The 26,324-nt window shown below is 42.5% G+C and overlaps 1 protein-coding gene across 1 annotated transcript; it reads left to right on the plus strand.

The window, feature by feature from the left end:
* Window positions 1–1,564: 1,564 nt before the first annotated feature.
* LOC124007903 (55 kDa erythrocyte membrane protein-like) lies at window positions 1,565–26,278 on the plus strand. Its single transcript, XM_046318770.1, has 12 exons — window positions 1,565–1,929; window positions 17,828–17,956; window positions 18,985–19,063; window positions 19,242–19,327; window positions 19,476–19,544; window positions 22,669–22,865; window positions 23,331–23,434; window positions 23,573–23,653; window positions 23,770–23,850; window positions 23,940–24,142; window positions 25,427–25,501; window positions 25,630–26,278. Exons 1-12 carry the CDS (start codon window positions 1,807–1,809, stop codon window positions 25,804–25,806), a joined length of 1,404 nt encoding a protein of 467 aa, XP_046174726.1. The 5' UTR covers window positions 1,565–1,806; the 3' UTR covers window positions 25,807–26,278.
* The last annotated feature ends 46 nt before the right edge of the window (window positions 26,279–26,324 follow it).

Consider the following 26,324-nt stretch of genomic DNA (forward strand, 5'->3'; position numbering starts at 1 on the left):
ACCAACGTGGAATAGACGTTGAATTGACGTTTGTGCCCAGTGTGAAAGGGCTTATAAGAGTTTGGGTTTTGGAGTAGCCTATATGTGAACTTTAAGTTGGTAATTTTTTTTTAACAAATCAACTCAAAACAAACCAATAAAAATGTTACAGTTGGACACTCAATTATATTTTGATAAGACAGAAGACATTTCTTTGATATTGGATTTTGTCCAAACAAAAGTGGCCTTTTATGTAACGGTGCCTGTGGCCCTGGCCGTGGGTGCAGTAACACAATTCAACCACAGGATGGCAGACACGCGTTAATATGATATGAAATTATGTGTTTGACAGGGCTTTTCTCCAGGCTTACTTTGGTAGACATGAAATTCTGCGTCTTGGTTTCATAAGGCACTTTAGTTATTTATCATACGGTCTATGTATAACACTATTTAGCTCCCGAGCGGTGCCGCGGTCTAAGGCACTGCATCTCAGTGCCAGAAGCGTCACTACAGACCCTGGTTCGATCCCGAGCTGTATCACAACCGGCTGTGATCGGGAGTCCCACAGGGCGTCACACAATTGGCCAGCGTCGTCCGGGTTAGGGGAGGGTTTGGCCAGGTTAGGCCGTCACTGTAAAATAAGAATTTGTCTTAACTGACTTGCCTGGTTAAATAATACAAATATTACTGTGGGGCACATATGTCTGGACTGCCCGGTCTCATAGACGAGATGTAACATAGTACATGTTTATCCGGTACACTCAAATTAGTATGATATGTTACATTTGGCATGGTTATATAAGACAGAAGGTTACTTAAGGCAAAAAACGAATCTCACCACAGACAACTTTAGCATTTCCACTCATTTAAACTAATTACTACTTTTTTAGTTACTTTTCAACTACTTAGCATGTTAACTAACCCTTCCCCCAACTCTTACCTTAACCCTTTAACCTAACTCCTAAACTTAACCCTTTCCTTAGCACCTCACCTTAATAGATAACGTTAGCCACTTAGCCACCTAGCTAACATTAGCCTCAACAAATTGGAAATCATAACATATCATACATTTTCATAACATATTGTACGAATTGCGATTCGTAACATAGCATACGAATTGCAATTCGGAACATATCATATATGAATTGTAATTCATAACATATCATATGAAATGGATGACGCACATCACAAATTAATACATACCATACAAACCTAACATATCATACTAATTGGAGTATCCCGGAATGACATGTACCATGTTAAGTCTACCCATGAGTCCAGGATGGTTTAGGCTACTCTTTATCATATTGTAGAGCTATGTATTATATGGCTAGCCTAATTGACAGCTGTATGGCACTGCATATAGATTAGAGGACAACACCATTTCTGAGTATATTCTAGGTCTAGGCTGTAGTGGTCTGTGGCATTTCCCATGTTTTTCATTTAGCGGTCAGCTGAAAACCAGTGGTGCTGTAATACCACCTTTATTCAAGCCTCGCGTCACGTAGTTCTCCGGCGCGCGTTCCCCACTTTTGGTATGACCCCCTGACTGTGCCAGCAACACGTAACAGCTCTACCACTGAGGAAGCTGCAGTGGGCCTGCCCCCTTTAGCAATCGGATGTTTACTTGCTTTGTCAGCTGTGTCCTCGCAGCCTAGCCTACTATAGTCTACCTCCGAATTGATCAGAACCTCGGACTTGAACCCCAGAACAGCAATACATCAGACCGCCAAGGTTCCTTGTCACTCATTTCCCCTTCTCTGCTACTATAGGACCTAGAACAAGGGCGCATTACGTTCACTTTAGTTGTTTTGCTAACCAGTAAAGATGACATTAAAATCGAATAAAAACGAACCCGCTGTCATACTTGAGCGGGTGAACAGTGCTCGAACAGCCCTCTCCGACCTGTACCTGGAGCAGCTGCTTCAAAACAAACCAAAGCCAGAAAAGGTAAGCGGTTTACAATACATTCGTACGATTGCCATAACATTAAAATGATAGAAAATATGTCTTAAATCAGATAAACAGTAGGCCTATATGTATGTCTGGTAGGCTATAGCCTACGTACGTTCCTTGGTGATGTGGTAAAAGCTATACAGATGTGTCTGTTAACTTCATTGCAGGAGTTCAAGACGCAGGGGATATTAAATGCGCTGGTCAGCGCTGGTAAAATCCGGTTTAAAACGATCCTCTTGGTGTTCATGTGCTTTTTGTGTTTTTCATACATAGCCTACATTATTAAACATATTATTATGAATATATTTATATATTATTCATATATACATGATTAAATATAGGTTTTTCCTATTTGTAAATAGTTTAACATGATGACCACACAGCCTATTATGTCATATAGGCTATCATGTTCAGAGCTTCACTCCAAGACGTTACTGCATGAGGAGAGTTCAGCGCTTGTCAAATCCTATCTTAGTTTGTTCCAGACAGGTAATAAGCAAGATTCAGTTCTGCAATTTATCTTACAAGGAACAGAAACCACACACCGGGCACAAGGGCTGCGTTTAGACAGGCAGCCAAATTGTGGTCCTTCTGTAGCTCAGTTGGTAGAGCATGGCGCTTGTAACGCCAGGGTAGTGGGTTCGATCCCGGGGACCACCCATACGTAGAATGTATGCACACATGACTGTAAGTCGCTTTGGATAAAAGCGTCTGCTAAATGGCATATATTATTATTATTAAATTCTGATCTTTTTTTTCACTAATTGGTCATTTGACCAATCAGATAAGCTCTGAAAAGATGTGCTGTGAATGGTCAAAATACCAATGAGTGGAAAAAAGATCAGAATTGGGATACCTGCTAAATATGTGTATGTGACCAACAACATTTGATTTGATTAGTTTAAACACAGCTTAGCAGAATCAGGTTAACTATTTCACAGCAATAGGGGGAAGTAGGCCAAGATGTGATGTCTACATAATGGATGAATGTATTTTTCAGAAGAGGGGACTGACGATGGTACTAATTGCCAGCATAGGTCTACTATGCCTACTGTAGTTTTTAACACTACTTTTACCTCATGATGTTTGTTTAGACATGTCCATATGGTGATCATGTACAGCATCTGAATTCTACAATGTGTTATGCTCCAGTTGTAATCTTCAACTGTGTCATTTCTAGGCATAAGCGACATAAGCGGCCGCTTAGAGCCCCACAGACACTAGTGGGCTCCAGGAAGTCTCAACTTACTGTTAGGATAGTAGAATACACAACTGGCACATTTCCATTGAGGATGTACCTGTCTTTTCCCCGTGTCTCACTTGGCCAGGGCTCTGGCAGACCTGCTCTGACTTGGAGCCAAGGCAATGCCGTGGGTACTTTTCAGCTTGCATTTACATAACAATGGATAACTGTCAACTTTAAAGTAACTGTCCAGTATTTCCAGATTTCCTTGAAATATGACCTATAATTAATTACAGTAAGAGTGAAATAGTTTTCCTTCCAAAAAAATAGTAATTAAGTATGTAGGATCTGCCCCTTTTTTCAATTTTCGCCTAAAATGACATACCCAAATCTAACTGCCTGTAGCTCAGGCCCTGAAGAAGGGTACCATTTGAAAGAAAACACTTTCAAGTTTGTGGAAATGTGAAAGGAATGTAGGATAATATAACACAATAGTTCTGGTAAAATACAAAGGAAAAACGTGTATTTTCTTTGTACCATAATCTTTGAAATGCAGGAGAAAGGCCATAATGTATTATTCCAGCCCAGATGCTATTTAGATTTTGGCCACTAGATGGGAGCAGTGTATGTGCAACGTTTTAGACTGATCAAATGAACAATTGCATTTCTGTTACAAATGTTGTATCAAGACTGCCCAAATGTGCCTAATTTGTTTATTAATAACTTTTCGTGTTCAAAATTGTGCACTCTCCTCAAACAATAGCATGGTATTCTTTCACAGTAATAGCTACTGTAAATTGCACAACAATGCGCTGCACAACAAGTCACAAGTGAGTATAAATGAATCAACAGAGTCATCTACTTTATGAAATTACAGCCTGATGCGCTCGCGTCAGTGAATTTAAAAAACACATGTTTTAATTTGAAATGTTATGACAACCTAGAGCTACATTTTTGTTATTTGGAGTTATTAAATACTTTTCTGATTAGGGTCACAGTATATTATGCACATCTGCATGCATAGCAGCAAAGGCTGGACCAATATAATTGATCTCTTCTATTGTTTAAATATGTTAAAATGCTATATACAGCATCCTATGTACAGGAGTGGACATTATAAGGGCCATATTTGAATAAAACACTGGGCAGTTTGGGTCGCAGTTGCACGTTGCTTTGTTAAAACAAGTAGTCTATGTGTAGCTAGCTAACATATTGTTTTTTTCAGTGGAGACAGCTAGAGATGCAAGTGTCATTTGGTTAGCTAGCAGGAAATGTGAATCAAAATAAGATATGAATAATCAAAAGATTTAAATGAATAGAAAGAACTCATTCAAAGAACGAAAAAAAGAAATAAAATAATATAGGCCTAAATGCTCAAGCGCACACACGTTCCTTCGGACTGTCTGCTCAGACTAACAGCCTCACCTGTTGCTCCTGCCAATCAGACACTCAGTGTCCACCAATGAACCAAAGATGCGTGAGGGAGGGCCGAGCCAACTCACTCACAGTCACACACTTAGCAGTGTGTGAGAGAGGAAGGACAGCTGTGAAAACAACAGCTGGAAAATGAGTCGAAAGCACAGTAGCATTTGGATGCATTTTAATGTAGACGATGTTAGAGCACAGTGTAGAATTTGCCAAAACAAAATCTCATATAAAGCCGTTTCTACGCACAACCTACACCGGGAATATGCGAACTGTGCACCCAACTGTGAAGCTAGCTGTAGCGGAGCTTCGAGAAACTAGCGGCCCTGCTAGTGATAGTGGTGGAGCCAGCACCTCCACACGTGGAGATGTATCCACTCAGTCAAGTAGGCCCACTCCGCGACCCACAGCAACACAGTCTTCTATGGACCAGTTTATGCCGAAGTCTATGTCTGTAGCGAAACAAGGCCAAATTGATATTGCATTGGCTAAAATAATTGCCACCGATTTACAGCCGTTTCCGATCGTGGAGGACAGAGTTTTTAGAAATTATAGCAATAGTCTAATCCAATATACACAATTCCAAGCAGAAAAACCCTTTCAAAATCACTTATTCCACAACTGTACAAGAGCACACAGGCTTCAGTGTGGGAAAGAGTCCAGAAAGCTACTGCAGTTTGCCTTCCCACTGACTGCTGGACATCAGGGGTAACCACTTCTTACATGTCGGTTATATGTCACTTCATTGAAGATTTTCTGATGTCTAGCTGTCTTCTGGACTGCTTTGAGTTCAGCAACAGACACACCTCAGAGAACTTGGCAGAGGAACTGTTGAGAGTGGCCAGAGAATGGCAAGTAGATGGAAAAGTGGCCTGTTGTGTTAGCGACAATGCAGCTAACATAACCAAAGCCATGAACATTTTAAAATGGACCCATCATCCTTGTCTTGCCAGTGGGTCATCACCTTCAGAGCATCTCTTACAATCAACCTGATTGTAAGAGATGCTCTGAAGGTGATGACCCACTGTGGAAAAAGTGAAAGCAGCTGTGGAATACTTCCACAGGAGCACAGTAGGTGCTGAAAAACTAAAGTCTACATAACGCCAGATGCCGATGCCTGAGCTGAGGCCTAAACAAGACTGCACTACAAGGTAGAATTCAATATTTTATATGTTGAAGCGGTTTCTTGAGTCAAAGGATGCTATCATCTCTACCCTGACCATTGTCAATGCACCAGTTGATGCTCTGACCCAAGAGGAATGGGAGGTGGTGGAGTAGGTGTGCAAAGTCCTGGAACCCTTTGAGCAGGTCACTGTGGAGATCAGTGGCGAGAGGTACAGTAAGCAGTTATTACAACATCATTGTTTAATCCAGTATTATATATGTATATGAGCAGTAGATGAGAATGTAGTATCAGTAGACAAAACATGAACCTGAACTAATCAATTACTCTTCTCTCTTTTCAGCTGTGTGACAGCCTCAAAAATGATACTCCTGTGTGAGGGTCTGCAGCGAATCACAGCCAGCCGCCAGAGAGAAGCAAATGTAACCACATGACATGTGACAGAGTTGATGGACACCCTATGTTCATCAATGGACAGAAAGTTCCACAGAAGGGAATATAATCACGTGCTATCAGAAACCGCTACACTTCACCCCAGGTTTAAGAAGTTAGCCTTCAGTGATGCCAGAGCGATTGATGAGGCTCATCAAAGAATAACCTCAGCAGCAGGGAGGGACATCCCCAGCAGTCAGCTGGCTCAGGCACCAGGGCAACAGGAAGAAGAGGGATCAGATGCAGCAGAAGCACCAGCTGTAGTGCCACAAACATCTGCTGTTTGAATGCTGTTTGATGAGAGAGCAACCGGGGATGCAGCACGAAGGAATCCCTCAGCAGATGCCATAATGGAGGTCCCATCCTGTTTGGAGGAGCCCCCCTCCAAAGATCTGCGGATCTTCTGAGCTGGTGGAAGAACAAGGCCACTGTCTACCCACGGCTTACTAAAGTCATGACAGGGAGACTCTGCATAGTGGCCACATCCGTTCCCACTGAGAGGGTCTTCTCGAAAACAGGACAAATTATTACTGAGAGAAGAAACCGCATCAGCCCCTCGAAAGTGAGGCAGCTTGTATTTCTGAAAGCAAATCTCTCATAAAAGCAAAACATGGTCAGCAATGCCGTGTGCTGCTGGTTATAACATGGCAATAAAGAAGAGAGAGAAATAAGAGGGACCAGTTTAGTGGGATGCTGCAGTTTTGCAAATTGTTATTTATTTTTCTTTGATATGGTGCAATATTCTATTATGTTGTTCAGATTGTATTAGTTTTGAATGGTTAGATTTATATGCACTTTGTTGATATACATTAAAAAGTTAGACTTTAAATGCAAATGTTTAATAGCATTCTTTTTCCTAACAAACGAATGCATTTTTAAATACATTGTGGGTAAGGTAAAGTATGATTTAATTTAATAATTTAATTAGAATTGTTTTAACACCAATCGTAGTCAAACTATTGCAAGCTTTTTGACTTGAAAAAATAGAAAACATATTTTTTTAAATAGCCGTTTGGGATCCAAAAGAGCCGGCTCTTTTTGGTTAGCTGAGCCGAACGAGTTTGCTCACTGAAAAGATCCAGAATGCCCAATACTACAAGCTGCAGAAGGACGAGCAGGCTACTATTTTCTGAAACTATCCGCCGCCATTTTCGCAACCCCTATTACCAGCCTGTTCAACCTCTTTCATATCGTCTGAGATCCCCAAGGATTGGAAAGCTGCCACAGTCATCCCCCTCTTCAAAGGGGGAGACACCCTGGACCCAAACTGTTACAGACCTATATCCATCCTGCCCTGCCTATCTAAGGTCTTCGAAAGCCAAGTCAACAAACAGGTCACTGACCATCTCGAATCCCACCGTACCTTCTCCGCTGTGCAATCTGGTTTCCGAGCCGGTCACGGGTGCACCTCAGCCACGCTCAAGGTACTAAACGATATCATAACCGCCAACGCTAAAAGACAGTACTGTGCAGCCGTCTTCATCGACCTTGCCAAGGCTTTCGACTCTGTCAATCACCATATTCTTATCGGCAGACTCAGTAGCCTCGGTTTTTCGGATGACTGCCTTGCCTGGTTCATCAATTACTTTGCAGACAGAGTTCAGTGTGTCAAATCGGAGGGCATGCTGTCCGGTCCTCTGGCAGTCTCTATGGGGGTGCCACAGGGTTCAATCCTCGGGCCGACTCTTTTTTCTGTATATATCAATGATGTTGCTCTTGCTGCGGGCGATTCCCTGATCCACCTCTACGCAGACGACACCATTCTATATACTTCCGGCCCGTCCTTGGACACTGTGCTATCTAACCTCCAAACGAGCTTCAATGCCATACAACACTCCTTCCGTGGCCTCCATCTTCTCTTAAACGCTAGTAAAGCCAAATGCATGCTTTTCAACCGTTCGCTGCCTGCACCCGCACGCCTGACCAGCATCACCACCCTGGATGGTTCCGACCTTGAATATGTGGACATCTATAAGTACCTAGGTGTCTGGCTAGACTGTAAACTCTCCTTCCAGACTCATGTCAAACCTCTCCAATCGAAAATTAAATCAAGAGTCGGCTTTCTATTCCGCAACAAAGCCTCCTTCACTCACGCGGCCAAACTTACCCTAGTAAAACTGACTATCCTACCGATCCTCGACTTCGGCGATGTCATCTACAAAATTGCTTCCAACACTCTACTCAGCAAACTGGATGCAGTTTATCACAGTGCCATCCGTTTTGTCACTAAAGCACCTTATACCACCCACCACTGCGACTTGTATGCTCTAGTCGGCTGGCCCTCGCTACATATTCGTCGCCAGACCCACTGGCTCCAGGTCATCTACAAGTCCATGCAAGGTAAAGCTCCGCCTTATCTCAGTTCACTGGTCACGATGGCAACACCCATCCGTAGCATGCGCTCCAGCAGGTGTATCTCACTGATCATCCCTAAAGCCAGCACCTCATTTGGCCGCCTTTCGTTCCAGTTCTCTGCTGCCTGTGACTGGAACGAATTGCAAAAATCGCTGAAGTTGGAGACTTTTATCTCCCTCACCAACTTCAAACATCTGCTATCTGAGCAGCTAACCGATCGCTGCAGCTATACATAGTCTATGGGTAAATAACCCACCCATTTTTACCTACCTCATCCCCATACTGTTTTTATTTATTTACTTTTCTGCTCTTTTGCACACCAATATCTCTACCTGTACATGACCATCTGATCATTTATCACTCCAGTGCTCATCTGCAAAATTGTAATTATTCGCCTACCTCCTCATGCCTTTTGCACACAATGTATATAGACTCCCCCTTTTATTTTCTACTGCGTAATTGATTTGTTAATTGTTTACCCCATGTGTAACTCTGTGTTGTCTGTTCACACTGCTATGCTTTATCTTGGCCAGGTTGCAGTTGCAAATGAGAACTTGTTCTCAACTAGCCTACCTGGTTAAATAAAGGTGGAACAAAAAATAAAATTCTCCATTGTTTATCAGTGCAATTTTGACGGTCAACCAGCTGAAAAAGTTTGAGAGACTTTATCTAATGTTCCCTCATTAGATTTTTGCTAATTTTCCTCTGGCTAGCATTAGTTGTTGATCTTGTTGTTGTTGATGTGCATAGGCAACTTAGGGAGAGATAGCCTACCTTTTCATGTTTGTTTGATCACTAGGACTGTGAAGTCCCCAAATGTAAGAGGACTCCCGTGGTATTTACTGTACATATTTGCAGAAATCCATTCAAATGCGTTCTAATGATCTAAAGTCGCATTGTTGCTACTGCCTGTAAACACACAGTCCAGTTCAAAGTGAATGATGCCAGGCCCGTGTGGCAAGTGGCTTATTTACATATAGTCCTGCTGTAGCTCTGATTGGCTATGGCGCACCAGTCTGCATAGACTCCGGTGCTGGACAAGACAGGTGTTTTTATTAGGTTTTATTTACTGCAGTGTCTATTAATTGTCCAAATGCACAGCTGCTTTCCCACTCTATATTTACATAGAATCTCCACAAATGTCTTACTCTACGTCATCCCCAAACATTCTATGAATTTATGAAAACGTGAAAATGACCATATCTAAGTGCTTGCGTGTCTGAAAATGAACAAAAAAGGTGTCATATTCTTCCTGGGGGTGTATATGAACAGATTTGAATAAGACTTCATGTTGATAACATGCTGTCAGTATCACTTCAAGTGACACACTACTGATGGAAACGCAACAAATCTAGAGCTTATACACTTTAGCTTAAAACATTGGCGTCCCACTGGTCTGTGGGTAAATCTCAATGGAGAAGCACCAAATGTGTACCTTTTCCTCTTGTTATGTCAGTCACCGACAGTCACTCAATTAGCCCATGTCAGCTAACATTTTATAGATTGCTAGGTAAATTAATCTAGCTAGCTATCTAAACCTTGTAGTAATTCTGGCCAAATTACTGACCAGGCACCTTGTGTGCCTAAGGGCTCTGACATCCAGGGGGCCCCTATTGGTTTTTCTCACTCAGATATCATATGAACATGGCATGAGTCATGGAAAAATGTGTAGAATTGCAGGCAATTCGTTTCAAAACAGCAAAATGTTCTCTCCATCGCATGGCAAAATGCATAGAACTGCAGGACATTTCCTTTAAAATTGCTAAATGTTTCTCTCAACCCCATGGTAAAATGAATAAAATCTCATGAAATGTATTTTAAAACTGCTAAATGTTTCTCTCAACCCCATGGGAAAATGAATAAAATCTCATGAAATGTATTTTAAAATTGATACGTTTTCTCTCCTCCGCCAAGAGGGGGGCGACTAAAATGTTTGGACGGTGAGGTGGGGGGGCCCCCCAACCAAATCTTTCTTAGGGCCCCCAAAATGCTAGAAACGTCCCTGAGCGTCAAGGGATGCAGGCAGCTGTTCTGGATGTTTTAATATGGATTTTCGTCTGTCTTCTTAATTATTTGTGAAAGACTTCCGTACACATTTCACCATGGACCTTTGACCCCACAGGTGAGGAGGGCTTAATGCTACCAGCGTCTTAATGAGGCATAACTATAGTAGACCGTTAATCCCCTCAGTCCCGTTGGTCCCCTAGGTCAGGATGGCATTCCCATGTCCTTGTCTTTGTTTGCTTGCCGAGCCAGGTGTACCTATTAGATGCAAGCAGGAGGTTGTCCTGTGTCTGTCTCAAGTGGGGATTTCTTGGTATGTGATGATTGTACAATAGGCCTCGCCAGTTTCAGAGGACTAAGGCTGAGGTGCACTGCAGCGCCTTTACTGCCTGGAGTTTGAGGGGATTTACTTGAGGAATGGGTCACCCATAGAATTATGAATTAGAATACTAGAATGGACATTAACCTTCTTATGATGGTCAAAAAGGTCAGCCATGTTGGTCTGGGAGTTGGACAACCATGATTTGCTGGTGCGGTGATAAGATATTGTGCAAAACAATGAATTTGAAGATAATCTGCTCTATAGCCAGACAGTTTTAGAGGAATTATTCAAATGAACTGCCAAAATGCCAACATTCCATTTTAAAAAATGCAGTCAATCCACAGCCCTACACTGGCTGAAATCTGTTGATGACAGGATTTAGACAACTTGCAAATACATCAAGTACTGACATTTTGACGTTTATGGTCTGTTTGCATATATATATTTTAGAGGCTATTTATACAGATAATTTGTATAAAACCCGTATGAACTTTTAAAACAATTATACAACAATATTTTGGGGTGACAATATTTTCTACTAACACAATTTCTGCTATATCACATGCCTCTAGTAATTGAATAGGATCTCTATGGTGTCACCCCTCTATTGAAGTGGAATGACGGGTTCAAATACTCTGCTTGATCAGAGAAGGAGCCAATGAGTGATAGCGTAAGCCAGGCAATCAAGTTCAAAAGAAGCCATGACACTTCCAACAAGGACTTAGTAGCAACTTTGACATGTTAAGGGGAAGCCTTGCGTGGAGACTTTTCCCTGACATCAGCAACGAGTGTAATAACCTGGTGCAGCAGTACCTCAGGGAGAAGCTGAAATGTGAAATCATCATCTATTGTGAGATCTGGACTGTCGCCAAGTCAGGATCATATCTGCTTTGAGGAGGCAAACTAATACCTTATCTTAAGAATATCGTAGAGATGAGTGCTGGTGTCTCATTCGTTGTGTGTGTGTGTGTGTGTGTGTGTGTTGCTTGTGTGTGAATAAGGCTTCCCGTATGTGCTAGCTGCCTGGAGTGTGCAGACTACATAAGCTGAGTCATGTTTCACTGGACACTAGCCTAATCTTCCAGGCTAAAGAACTGCAGCTTTCTATAAATAGACACACAGCAATGTCTGCCTAATGCACGATGTCTCCCGTCCTAAACCCGTGTCTCATCGGAGCAGTTAAAAACAGGGACAGACAGACACGGGAACATTGCGGATGTGCTTGTGTTATGTTCCGTGCTCTCATCCTCTCAAAAAGACATGTCCTCATGAATAATGTTGCTCTGCTTTTTATATCAAGCTTACTTGAAATGATGATACCTGCTTGAGGGTTGTGTAATTACAAAATTATTATGCATCTCATTTGTTAACTGTGTATTCTACATAATAAGTACTATGTAACAATGAGTACCAACCACACTACTTCACACTGTACCTGTAGTTGTAATTACAATATAAATACATACTGTATGTTTTCGCAAAACTTATTGTCAAGTGGGACTCATCCAACATGAGCTCGACTAAACAAAATGCCTACAGCAATATGTGAGTGTAGGCAGAAACTTGTCTCATATTTTCTTCTATATTTTGAATGCCATTTATTGTAGCATTTATGTTTAGACATAGGGAGAGTCTCACAGATATGTGCTGCCTTAGGCTGCGTTTACACAGGCAGCCCAATTCTGATCCTTTGCCCAATTATTGGCCAAAGAGCTGATCTGATTGGTCAAGAGACCAAGTAGTGGCAAAAGATCCGAATTGTGCTGCCTGTGTAAACGCAGCCTTACCGCTGTGGCCCTGCAAGGTCTCATGGATCAATAGTTGTTAGTCTATTGGTTATAAATCTACCCTAACCTAGCCCTGGTATGTTTGGGAGGGTTTGATTATAGAGACATTAGATCCAGTTTGTACCTTGAACTATTTGTCTAGCAACCTTGTGTTGTTGCTGTTTCACTGGAACACTCTGTCTTTCACATTGTGTATTCACAGCACCTGGTGTAATTCCTCCTGTTCATTTCTTATCTAAATGAATACAAAAATATCCTACATTCCAACATAACAGATGAATGTTATCGTCACTGGATTAGGTGATGGGAACCACAGATGAATGAAAGAGAACACAACACAGCATCACAACACAACGTTGTGTTGTGATGCTGATTCAAAACATGGCCCTTAGTCTCTGTTGTTTTTGGCACTACTCCCCTGCCCACTTCAATTTTTTTTAAATGTATTTAACATTCATTTTTATCAGGGAGTCATAAATAGTCATCAATAACCAAGCTTCCATCACTGGTGGATGACTACAACTCCCAGAGGCCTGCTGTTCACACACTGAGGTCAGGGGTCAACACCAACTAGGAAATCACATGTTCAAAAGACCCAAAGGCTTTAAGACCAGATTGTTTTTCTTTGACTCTGAGACCCTCCCCCTGCCCTCCTCGTAATCGGACACCGCTCAGTGCAGTGGGAGTAGGAAGCCACAGAAGAACATAGTGTTTTTCTTCTGGGAGACTGGGAGTGCCAAGGACCTCCACAGTTGAATCCACTTTGGCACTTTGGAGCCTGAAGTGTTTTTACAAAATTTTTATGGTTTATAATTCTGTATTTCTGAGTCCTGTTGAAGATGATTGACAATGCTTACTCTGTTAAAGCGACATTAGGAGGGATTGTACCATGAGCGGCTGTAAACTTGTAATAATGCTATAGTTAAACTGTGTTACCTGTTGAGGAGGATTACCCTCTTTGTTTACTGTCAAACTGATAATATCTACAGTGGCTGCTTGCCTAATTTGACACTAACAGCATAACGAGTTTTGTATTTCACATGACATAGTAACAGGACTCTTTTGGAATTGTATTTATTTAACCTTTATTTAACTAGGCAAGTCAGTTAAGAACAAATTATTATTTTCAATGACGGCCTAGGAACAGTGAGTTAACTGCCTGTTCAGGGGCAGAACGACAGATTTGTACCTTGTCAGATCGGGGATATGAACTTGCAACCTTTCGGTTACTAGTTCAACACTCTAACCACTAGGCTACCCTGCCGCCCCAATTGATGAGCGATAGTTTTCCTGAAGCTTTTTTTGGAACTTCTCCAAAAGAGGAACCAAGGTTTTTTAACAAGATCCCGTTTCTATAGTTACAGCCAAGAATGAAAAAGGTGTGGGTCTAAAGTTTGGCTGTCAAACATACAACCCGCAGGTGGTTTGAGTTTTAAAAAAGTATACGTTATATATAACTCAGTATACTTTAAAATTACTATCTTGCTGATTTTCAGTGCGGCCCTCCGGACCTCGTTGAAGACCGAATGTGGCCCCCGAGGCAAAATAAGTTTGACTCCCCTGGTCTAAAGTGAGACAGAAAAGGTACAGCCTTTTAATACCCAACACAGTTTGAAAGTTAGTTTACCTAGTGAGCAATCAACAGCCCAGTTAGAGCTAATTGGCCCAGCGTCGTCCGGGTTAGGGGAGGGTTTGGCCGGGGTAGGCCGTGGTTGTAAAATAAGAATTTGTTCTTAACTGACTTGCCTAGTTAAATAAAGTTATAAGTTATACAAAGCTGACCTTGAAATCACGGCCCAGTAGGCAGACAGTTCACCAAGGTCGGCTTGTAATAGTGGGAACCAAGTATGCCTGAGTCATCATTAAAACAAAAAAATGGAACGTTTTTCAACTTTGTAGTAAGCTTGTTCAAGAAATGCGTGTGCTGTGTGTTCTTCAGCTGACCTCGGCTGTTTTCTGCTATTAAAAATATTCATTATTCAGATGACACCAGTTACCCTTTAGACCAAAGTCTGCCAATTTCCTTTGAACATGTGACTTCCTTCGCAGTCCAACGAAGGTCAGCACTTTGTAGGGGGATTTATTGAAGACTGGGTGAGCCTGTCCTTTTATGACTTAGTCCTGTGTGCTGAACAATATGATTAATGAACTTCAACCTTTTTGCCTGTATGATGGTGAAACTATTGTCATGTGTCCCTTACCAGTTTCTTTCAAAACGGGCCAGGACAGGTCCGTCTTGGTAAACATGCAGCATACTGCACTCTATGGCCCTATGGGGATGTTTTCGGTGTTTACCTTGGATCCAGTCTGAAGAGTGTTCCACTACAATGATGAACGGATGTGTTATGACAGACACTATTTCTACACTCCTGGTACTGGTCTCCTGTAATATCAGTATTATGTTGCAGAGTAAACAACGTGTTTACTCACATTGACCACAAGACCCCTCTAGGCTTTTACTGGAACACTGCAGACTAGTCCACATGGTGTTGAAGCCTAGTGTGTGTGTGTGTGTGTGTGTGTGTGTGTGTGTGTGTGTGTGTGTGTGTGTGTGTGTGTGTGTGTGTGTGTGTGTGTGTGTGTGTGTGTGTGTGTGTGTGTGTGTGTGTGTGTGTGTGTGTGTGTGTGTGTGTGTGACCTTTCTGCGTTTCCGGGAATGTATCTTCCGTAGAGAAGAGGACTCTCCCATGATTAGCCCCCCCCCCCCCACACACACACACACACACACACTCCTCATGGCCAGTGGCAGCAGCACCAAGCAGGGCACAGAATCTTAACATCTGTCCTCGGTCATTGCTGTTTTAACGTTCAAGTCTATTCAAAATGTCGGAAAGAATCCACAGCCTACTGGGGTTTGTGTTGAAAGACAAATGGGCCTGTGTCAGGCTTTGACAGTATCCTTTTTGTCATTCTCAGTCAGGGAAGGTATGGTCAGGATCAGGGTTCAATTTTCCCTACCTCAGCATTTTTCTCAAGGCTCCCCACACCCAGTTTGTTTGAGCCTGGGCGTGTGCATAGTGAGATGGTGTACACAGTTCCTCCTTAAACGGGGAGAGCAGACAAACATCAAGCTGGTTGTTCTTTGGCTAATGGCCCAAGACAACAATGCATTTTTATAGCCAGTCATAGTGGTTGGGTGAAGGGTCAGTCTATAAGTAACAGCGGCAACAAGTTTGACAGTTTGCTTTCCATCTTTGTTCAAAACCCATCTGTCCTCGTGGTTCGTCCGAGGCAGACAACTTCAGGAGTTTTTTTTTAGGGGTTGTTGAACATAGAAATAGGCATAATAGACCTTGTCCTAAAACCTCCACACGATTTTTCAATAATATAATATGCCGTTGTTGCACATAGAACACACACTCTAATGATAACCCACTCGGTTACAAGGGACAAGGAGAGACTAAAACCGATAAGATAAAGGAAAATTGCTTTGTGAAAATATTATGCCATTGGAGTTGTTAGTCATTTTTATGGCCTTGTTGTTTTCCCTCAAAGACATCACTGCCATCATCCGTTCTTTAGTCAGTGGATCTGACTACACTAGACAAGACTACCGGCGTATTGATTCCTATTCGTATACAGAACTATGACAGATTACCCCCTTCTTAGAGGCCTAATTATGTTTCGGTGAGCTGATAACTGTGGAAACCAAACAAAGCTGTCAAGAGTCATTGCGAATGAACTTGTGTCAGTGGGACGTGGCCAAGCACATTGAACAAATGATCAGCTCATCTGAAAAAGAGAAGTTGTTTACGTGGTTGACAAAGGCACCATTGGATTTCTCTGAACTAATATTATTACGTTCCATGTCCCCCATAGAGCTTAAGATCGTCAACATGGAAGGGACACTTGCAGTTATCTGTTAAAAGATACTCAAACGTATCTACGTTAGATAGCGTCTCTCAAGCCACAGAGCTTTGCATTAAACAAACTCACACCGCTGGAGCTGGCAGCGTTTTCCATCAGGGAGCGTAGGAGGCTTAATTCCATTACTGCACCTTACAGGTGGTAAGTAACCTTTGTCACCCAGGGGTCCATGTACAGAACAGTCAGGGGCTAGATTAGTCTGATGGCTGTCCACCTGAGTGGTTTTACTCATCCCTGGCAGGGCTAGTAATGTGATAATGCCCATGGGGCTTGGGGGTGAGAGCAGTAAAAGTGAATTAGGCAGTGTGATAAAAGCTTGTGCCGCACTGTGTGTAATGGAGGGACATCCGCACAACAGAGCAGGCCAAATCCCACGGGAGGTCCCATCTGGACTGGTCTTCTTCTATTATCCTCTCCATGTGTGGAGTGGAAAGGAAAGGCTCCAATCTGCTTTAAATCATTTCATGGCCTACTTTTGGATCCCTGTTTTGAATTAGCTGCTGTGGTATTTCAAGGTCATAGAAAGGTCATTCGCATAGAGCACTTTGGTTGTACTTAAGCGTTTGGCATTTGTATTCAATCAAACCTGGTTTGCACATTGCTGAAATGGAATGGGTGGAGTGGAGGTGAGGGATCATCAGCAAAGGCCACATTCCTTTGAGTTACATTACACACAGCTCAGTGTTCTTGCAGCCAGACAGTGGTCAAGTGGCCAGGGTTGCTATGTGTCGCTGTAATGGATGTCATAATCTTTACGAGGGATTTGTTTGTTCATATCAATACTTTTCTTCGAAACAGGATCTCACTCAGGCGTAGCCATGGCAATCTTTTAGCAGGTGAACCAGAGCAGCGGATATGGGTTGTCCCTGCCTAATGAGCTGGTGAAAATGCGGAGTTAATTTTCAACCCTGAACAGATGCTGAAACTGCGAATTAAACATGGCTCTTGGGACACAGCCGAAAAAAGCTTTTAATAATGCCACTAGAAATGCCAATGTTCAAATAATCTGACATCAGATGATCAGAATGCTGAACTCGTTGTATTTACAATGTATTTATGTATTCCCAGTAAACAAACAGCTGTATTGCTGCAACTGGCAATGCTTTTGAGTTGTTTGAGTGCTTTGCATGAGATTGTCAAAAGGCTTTTCCATGATTGCATTGTTCCACAATTTCTAAAACAAATAGGGACAACCATTGACATCTAGTAACCCTGCAAATGTGGCTGTTTTGGACGGATTATGACATTTTGTCAAGATGATAATCCAAAATTCCATGTCTTATAGGAGCACACTGCAGTTGTGTTCACAGTGAGTTTTTCACCCCAGTATCCTATTGTCAATGAATCCATCTCCTGTGCCTGTTGATGTGGAGTCTTGATATGTTTTCCCATAGGGGGTCATGCCAGCCTATGAGACAAAAGGAGCAGAAGTATACACCAATGGCAGTGCTGGTCACATGAACGGAACTGAGCCAACTAGGATGCGTGAGGTGGCGTTTGAAAAAAATCCCTCAGAGCCCATGGTAAAAATCATTCAGATGCCAATTCCTCTCTTTTTATGTCTCGCTAACTCCCTTTCTGTCTTTCTCTCCTCTTCCGCTTCCCCATCTCTCCTCTTCCGCTTCCCCATCTCTCCTCTTCCGTTTCCCCATCTCTCCTCTTCCGCATCTCTCCTCTTTCGCTTCCCCATCTCTCCTCTTACGCTTCCCCATCTCTCCTCTTACGCTTCCCCATCTCTGCCCTTCCGCTTCCCCATCTCTCCCCTTCCGCTTCCCCATCTCTCCCCTTCCGCTTCCCCATCTCTCCCCTTCCGCTTCCCCATCTCTCCCCTTCCGCTTCCCCATCTCTCCCCTTCCGCATCTCTCCTCTTCCGCTTCCCCATCTCTCCTCTATCGCTTCCCCATCTCTCCTCTATCGCTTCCCCATCTCTCCTCTTCCGCTTCCCCATCTCTCCTCTATCGCTTCCCCATCTCTCCTCTATCGCTTCCCCATCTCTCCTCTTCCGCTTCCCCATCTCTCCTCTTCCGCTTCCCCATCTCTCCTCTTCCGCTTCCCCATCTCTCCTCTTCCGCTTCCCCATCTCTCCTCTTCCGCTTCCCCATCTCTCCTCTATCGCTTCCCCATCTCTCCTCTTCCCCATCTCTCCTCTTCCGCTTCCCCATCTCTCCTCTTCCGCTTCCCCATCTCTCCTCTTCCGCTTCCCCATCTCTCCTCTTCCGCTTCCCCATTTCTCCTCTTCCCCATCTCTCCTCTTCCGCTTCCCCATCTCTCCTCTTCCGCTTCCCCATCTCTCCTCTTCCGCTTCCCCATCTCTCCTCTTCCCCATCTCTCCTCTTCCGCTTCCCCATCTCTCCTCTTCCGCTTCCCCATCTCTCCTCTTCCGCTTCCCCATTTCTCCTCTTCCCCATCTCTCCTCTTCCCCATCTCTCCTCTTCCGCTTCCCCATCTCTCCTCTTCCGCTTCCCCATTTCTCCTCTATCTCTGTGACTCACTCTGTCATTTTGAAGATGGGTTGATGTGTGCTGTTTTCATGTTTTTTTTTTGCCTTTAGGGGGTGACTCTGAAATTTAATGGAAAACAGAAGTGCACTGTGGCCAGAATATTACATGGGGGAATGATACATAGACAAGGTACAGAACTCAACCACGTCGGCGAACATACTGAAGTGATTTGAATGAATTTGTATTAGAACAGCCACATTATCCCCATACTTGTATGGAAAATAGACATTGGTTACTTGCCTGATAACTCTCTCTGGCCATACTGGTTATTCTGTACCGGTGCTGATTATTTCCTGTCCTTCTCCAGGTTCCCTACATGAAGGGGATGAAATAGCAGAGATCAATGGAACGAGTGTGGCCAACCAATCTGTCGACCAGCTACAAAAGATCTTGGCGAGTCCCTACTGTCTCTATTTTAACAAAGAAAAATATGCTGAAGCGCATTCTGCCCCTGAGAGAATGGGTGACATGTTGCAATCTCACAATCCTAGTTTTGATAGTGTGGAGTGTAAGTAAAATGGTTGCCATCCTCCCATTACAGAAAGATACCAACGGAGTAGTGACAATGAAAATCATCCCCAACCAGCCAAGGTGCTCTCTTGTGTGTGAGGTAAGCCAATAAATGACCCAATGAATGTGCACACTTCCCCTTTCCCTGAATGGACTTGTCTATAATCACTATCTGGACTGAATTATTTTTTATTTTTTTAACCCTTAAGTCAAATTTCAATTGCATGCATAATCAAAGAAATGGTTACTATTCAAGCAGCGTTATTATGCTCGTTGTTAGACTAGTTCTGCCATGATATCCCAATTTATTTCATCAGAGAAATACTGCAGGTACAGTTGAAGTCGGAAGTTTACATACACTTAGGTTGGAGTCAGTAAAACTCATTTTTCAACAACTCCACAAATGTCTTGTTAACAAACTATAGTTTTAGCAAGTCGGTTAGGACATCGACTTTGTGCATGACACAAGTCATTTTTCCAACAATTGTTTACAGACAGATTATTTCACTTATAATTCACTGTATCACAATTCCAATGGGTCAGAGGTTTACATACACTAAATTGACTGTGCCTTTAAACAGCTTGGAAAATTCCATAAAATGATGGCATGGCTTTAGAAGCTTCTGATAGGCTAATTGACATAATTTGAGTCAATTGGATGTGTGTCTGTGGATGTATTTCAATGCCTACCTTCAAACTCACTGCCTCTTTGCTTGACATCATGGTAAAATCAAAAGAAATCAGCCAAGACCTCAGAAATATAATTGTAGACCTCCACAAGTCTGGTTATCCTTGGGAGCAATTGCCAAACGCCTGAAGGTACCACGTTCATCTCTACAAACAATTGTACGCAAGTATAAACACCATGGAACCACGCAGCCGTCATACCGCTCAGGAAGGAGACGCGTTCTGTCTCCTAGATATGAACGTACATTGGTGCAAAAAGTGCAAATCAATTCCAGACCAACAGCAAAGGACCTTGTGAAGATGCTGGAGGAAACAGGTACAAAAGTATCTATATCCACAGTAAAACGAGTCCTATATTGAAATAACCTGAAAGGCCACTCAGCAAGGAAGAATCCACTGCTCCAAACCTGCCATAAAAAAGCCAGACTACGGTTTGCAACTGCACATGGGGACAAAGAGCGTACTTTTTGGAGAAAGGTCCTCTGGTCTGATGAAACAAAAATAGAACTGTTTGGCCATAATGATCATCGTTGTGTTTGGAGGAAAAAGAGGGATGCTTGCAAGCTGAAGAACACCATCCCAACCATGAAGCACGGGGGTGGTAGCATCATATTGTGGGGGTTCTTTGCTGCAGGGTCTGGTGCACTTCACAAAATAGATGGCATCATGAGGTAGGAAAATTATGTGGATAAATTGAAACAACATTTCAGGACATCAGTCAGGAAGTTAAAGCTTGGTCGCAAATGGGTCTTCCAAATGGATAATGACCCCAAGCATACTTCCAAAGTTGTGGCAAAATGGCTTAAGGACAACAAAGTCAAGGTATTGGAGTGGCCATCACAAAGCCCTGACCTCAATCCTATAAAAAATTTGTGAGCAGAACTGAAAAAGCGTGTGCGAGCAAGGAGGCCTACCAACCTGACTCAGTTACACCAGCTCTGTCAGGAGGAATGGGCCAAAATTCACCCAATTCATTGTGGGAAGCTTGTGGAAGGCTACCCGAAATGTTTGACCCAAGTTAAACAATTTAAAGGCAATGCTACCAAATACTAATTGAGTGTATGTAAACTTCTGACCCACTGGGAATGTGATGAAATAAATAAAAGCTGAAATAAATAATTCTCTCTACTATTATTCTGACATTTCACGTTCTTTAAAATAAAGTGGTGATCCTAACTGACAGGGAATCTTTACTAGGATTAAATGTCAGGAATTGTGAAAAACTGAGTTTAAATGTATTTAGCTAAGGTGTATGTAAACATCTGACTTCAACTGTATATTTTTTATATATGTGTATATATATATATATATATATATATATATATATATATATATATATATAGTACATCCTTTAGTTTGCAAAAGGTTGACAGTCATTACAGAGGGCCTCAGTCACCTATTGGTGCCATTGACTCATAACCTACTCTACTCACGTGCTATAACGTAATCTAAATACTGTTCCTATTATCTTTTGACCTTATCAGCAAATTGGTGAATTATTATTCACTACCACCATTGTAATAAGACAAATAAACTGGGTTCCACAGTGTTAATGTTCTTTTTCTACGATACCATGCTTGAAACGTGACCGTATCTTAGATACGGTACCTTCTGTACCTCCAATGATATCTTTTCCCAAATCCTTTTTTATTAAACAGAGTTTGTTCTTTATCAGGCGAATCCTCCCCTTAAGCCAATGAAAGACACAGGTGACTATACAATCATTAGATTCCACTAGTGGCCCAATATACAGATCATCACTCATGTTAGACTGGCGAACTGAACTGAAACACGTTGGTAGTGTTCAACTTTTCATTCACTCTGCCATCTGCTGGTCACATTATGCCATCACATCTCCCCCAATTTATGGCAGTGGATAATGATTGTTCTGCCTTACAACCTAAAATGATGAAACATTTCGAGATATGAGTTTCATTTGAAATGTGAACTAATTGAAAAACAGTGTTATACAACATAATGACAAACCCTTCAACCAAAGTCATGTTTGTCAATTCCAGAATAAATGAAGCATGTTCAGGCATTATGATAACTGCTCGAGTAGTATGGTCAGTGATGGCAGTCTAATGTAAAGCTTTTTGCCCATTGATAGATACTAATCCAGCAAATCGTTTTCTGTATAATTATAATTAGGATAGGCTACTAAGCCTGTCCTAAACTATATGGTAATTATATAGAAAACGATTTTGGAGCCCAAATCACTCCTGTTGATGGTACCATGTCCTCTGTGTGTTGCGTCAGAGAGCATAATACCACGGGAAGCGTTTGTGACCTATTAACTGATAGATTACTAACTAACTCTAACATCTAGGATGCTGTTGAGACAGGTAAGTTATCTCCTTATTTAAGAGTAATATACAATTCTGCCATATGCTGGAAACTGCAGTGCTATAAATCATTGCAAAGACCATATTTACCGCAATACACATATTCCAAAATGTTTTGCCCAATTCCCAGCAAAGGAGATCATGTCCTCTCAGCCATCTCTGTGTGTGCAGCTGTTCTGTGTTACTCAACAGACGTACATGAGGGCTCAGTTTGACTACGACCCTGCCAAGGATGACCTCATCCCATGCAAAGAAGCAGGGCTGAAGTTCAAAACGGGCAACATCATTCAGATCATCAACAAGCATGATCCAAACTGGTGGCAAGGCAAGGTGGACATCTCTACTGCCGACTTTGCTGGAATCATCCCCTCCCCAGAACTTCAAGAATGGTATGATCCGCAAAGTAGAGTAGTCCATCCACATCTGATTACCAGTAAAAAAAAAGAAAAGCTTTTGCCTCAAAGTTGCTCTAAAGTCCTGGGATCTGAAGTACTGGAACCCCTAGGATCAGCTGACCTTAATAACCTGAACAAAAACATCAGACGCTTAAAAACACACTTTGCTCAAAACCAAAAAAGAAAGATAATTTTGCTCTAAACCAAAAAAGAAAGATCACTTTGCTCTAAACCAAAAAAGAAAGATCACTTTGCTCTAAACCAAAAAAGAAAGATCACTTTGCTCTAAACCAAAAAGGAAAGATCACTTTGCTCTAAACCAAAAAAGAAAGATCACTTTGCTCCAAATACAATATAGCGGTAATGTGTTAGAGGTAAAAAAAAAAACGTTGTATGGATTGTAGGTGAGAGTAGGTTTTCAGTGTGTGCGTAACCCCAAGTCTCTCCTCTCTGCTCCAGGCGGGTGGCAAGTAAAAGCAAGGCCACAGAGGGCACCCAATCCTGCAGCCCCTTTGGAAAGAAGAAGAAGTGCAAAGACAAGTATCTGGCCAAGCACAGCTCTAGTAACACTTGTTATTTGTTTATACCCAATACAGTCTTGAGAACTACCTATACTAACTACATGTATAATGTATTCTACATGGCATGGGATTGGTTTAGATCCTTAAACCACCCATGTATTATTTTCTCCCTTTTGTTAGTCTTTGACCAGTTGGACGTGATTTCTTATGAAGAGGTTGTCCGGCTCCCTGCCTTCAGCAGAAAAACCTTGGTGCTTATTGGTAAGCTCCCAATGTGACCGTCATAATCAAGACCTGCCTGCCATAAAACGAATTGAAATCACAATAAACGTGAGTATATTAACCTCCCTTGGCCTTCTGTAAACTCTCTTTTGCAGGCGCACCAGGTGTAGGAAGGAGCCACATCAAAAGCTCGTTGCTGACCAAATACCCAGAGAAGTTTGCCTACCCCGCACCACGTGAGTATGACCTTTACTTCTAACACTCTTCTGTCTGGTTTTGCCAAATCCACCAACCTACATTAACTGGGGCTCGATCCAAACAACAGACACCACCAGACCCCCACGTAAGGATGAGGAGAACGGGCAGGAGTACTACTTCATCTCCAATGACGCCATGACCAAGTGCATCACTGGAAATGAGCTGTTGGAGTATGGCAGCTTCCAGGGGTTCATGTTTGGAACCAAAATGGAGACTATCCAGAAGATCCATGAGCAAGGAAAAATTGCCCTGCTCGATGTGGAGCCACAGGTAAGCATAGAACTTAATATACACTACACATGACCAAAAGTATGTGGACCCCGCTCATTGAATATCTCATTCTGGAATCATGGGAATTAATATGGAGTTGGTCCCCTCTTTGCTGCTAGAACAGCCTTCACTCTTCTGGGAAAGCATTCCACTAGATGTTGGAACATTGCTGTGGGGACTTGCTTTCATTCAGCCACAAAAGCATTAGTGAGGTCGGGCACTGATGTTGGGCGATTATTCCTGGCTCGCAGTCGGCATTCCAAGTCATCCCAAAGGTGTTCGATGGGGTTGAGGTCAGGGCTCTGTGCAGGCCAGTCAAGTTCTTCCACACCGATCTCAACAAACCATTTCTGTATGGACCTCGCTTTGTGCTCGGGGGCATTGTCATGCTCAAACAGGAAAGGGCCTTCCCCAAACTGATGCCACAAAGTTGGAAGCACAGAATGGTCTAGAATGTCATTGTATGCTGTAGCATTTAGATTTCCCTTCACTGGAACTAAGGGGCCTAGCCCAAACCATGAAAAACAGCGCCAGACCATTATTCCTCCTTTACCAAATTTTACAGTTGACACTATGCATTGGGCTAGGTAGTGTTCTCCTGGCATCCACCAAAGATTAGATTAGTCCAGATTAGTCCGTCGGACTGCCAGATGGTGAAGTGTGATTCATCACTCCAGAGAACACATTTCCACTGCTCCAGAGTCCGATGGCGGCAAGTTTTTCACCACTCCAGCCGACTCTTGGATTTGCGCATGATGATTTGCACTGATCGGCCATAGAAGCCCATTTCATGAATCTCCCGATGAACAGTTCTTGTGCTGACGTTTCTTCCAGAGGAAATGTGGAACTCCGTATTGAGTGTTTCTACCGAAAACAAACTTTTACGCACTTCAGCACTCGGTGGTCCTGTTCTGTGAGCTTGTGTGGCCTACCACTTCGCAGCTGAGCCATTGTTGCTCCTAGACATTTCAATTTCACAATAACAGCACTTACAATTGACCGGTGTAGCAGGGCAGAAATTTGATAAACTGACTTGTTGGCATCCTATCTGACAGTGCCATGTTGAAAGTCACTGAGCTGTTCAGGAAGGCCATTCTACTGCAAATGTTTTTCTATTTTATATACCTGTCAGCAAAGGGTGTGGCTGAAATAGTTGAATCCACTAATTTGAAGGGGTGTCCACATACATTTGTATGTATAGTGTATTTAAAAAAAAGTTGGCTAGCATTGCAATTAATTTGTGTCAGATGAATAACATGGTGCTTATTTTTCCTTGTGATCAAGACATTGAAACTTTTGCGGACGGCAGACTTTGCGCCTCTAGTGGTGTTCATCGCACCTACCAACTCAGCTACCCAGGTACACTACTGCTCATTCGTGGCTATTTGTTGAGGACCTTTCAAAATGCACCATTTATACCTTTCTAATAAGTAATGAAGTCCTGAAACTCTCAGGAGTCTGAAACATCTCTGTCCCTTATCTTGTAGTCGGAAGCTGTGCAGTCGATCCAGAAGGAGTCAGATGCCATCCACTCCACCTACAGACACTTCTTTGATGTGCTGCTGGTTAACAACGATGTTGATGAGAGTGTGAAAGGAGTGGAGGCGGCCATAGAGCAAGCCACTTCCACCCCACAATGGGTGCCAGTTTCATGGGTCTACTGACCCGTGTAACCCCGAACAGTCTAACAAAACTGCTTTAATATCACAAGACCTGGCCACGCATTACTGATACACCACCAGGTTTGGGTAGCAGCTAATCGCTATGGTTACTGTCAAGTTTTGCACGAGTGCATAAAAAAAAGCAATACAGACGATACCATTTGATTTCAGAAAGTAGAATTAAACTCACCACAAAGGGATATTTTACATCTTTGTAAGAGCTTAGTGCTTCTGGCTTTTCAGGTGCTGAATGATGGGTGCCATATGACTGCAGCTGATTATTAGCATGTGAATGCATAGAGGACCACTAACTGTGAACGTAACACTTTACCTGACAGGGTTTCATCATCAGTATCCTTATCTCGGGTTCAATTGTAAACAGGGTGTCATGAAATGTTACATAACTATATTGTCCATATGGTCATGTATTAAAATACAGGGAAAACGTGTGTTCTACATTAAATTGTCAAGGTTCCTCGTGAATAATTTTGTTGACCTCATTAAATGGTCTCAGCTCAGAA

The sequence above is a fragment of the Oncorhynchus gorbuscha genome, linkage group LG02 (genome assembly GCF_021184085.1).
Source record: "Oncorhynchus gorbuscha isolate QuinsamMale2020 ecotype Even-year linkage group LG02, OgorEven_v1.0, whole genome shotgun sequence".
NCBI lineage: Eukaryota > Metazoa > Chordata > Actinopteri > Salmoniformes > Salmonidae > Oncorhynchus > Oncorhynchus gorbuscha.

Bases quoted from the DNA above. Each gene is read 5' to 3' on its own strand.
- LOC124007903 (XM_046318770.1), top strand. From the start codon at position 1,807: ATGACATTAAAATCGAATAAAAACGAACCCGCTGTCATACTTGAGCGG. The intron at 22,866-23,330 runs GTATGATCCGCA...TCTCTGCTCCAG, and splicing joins TCCCCAGAACTTCAAGAATG to GCGGGTGGCAAGTAAAAGCA. The intron at 23,435-23,572 runs GTAACACTTGTT...CCCTTTTGTTAG, and splicing joins TCTGGCCAAGCACAGCTCTA to TCTTTGACCAGTTGGACGTG.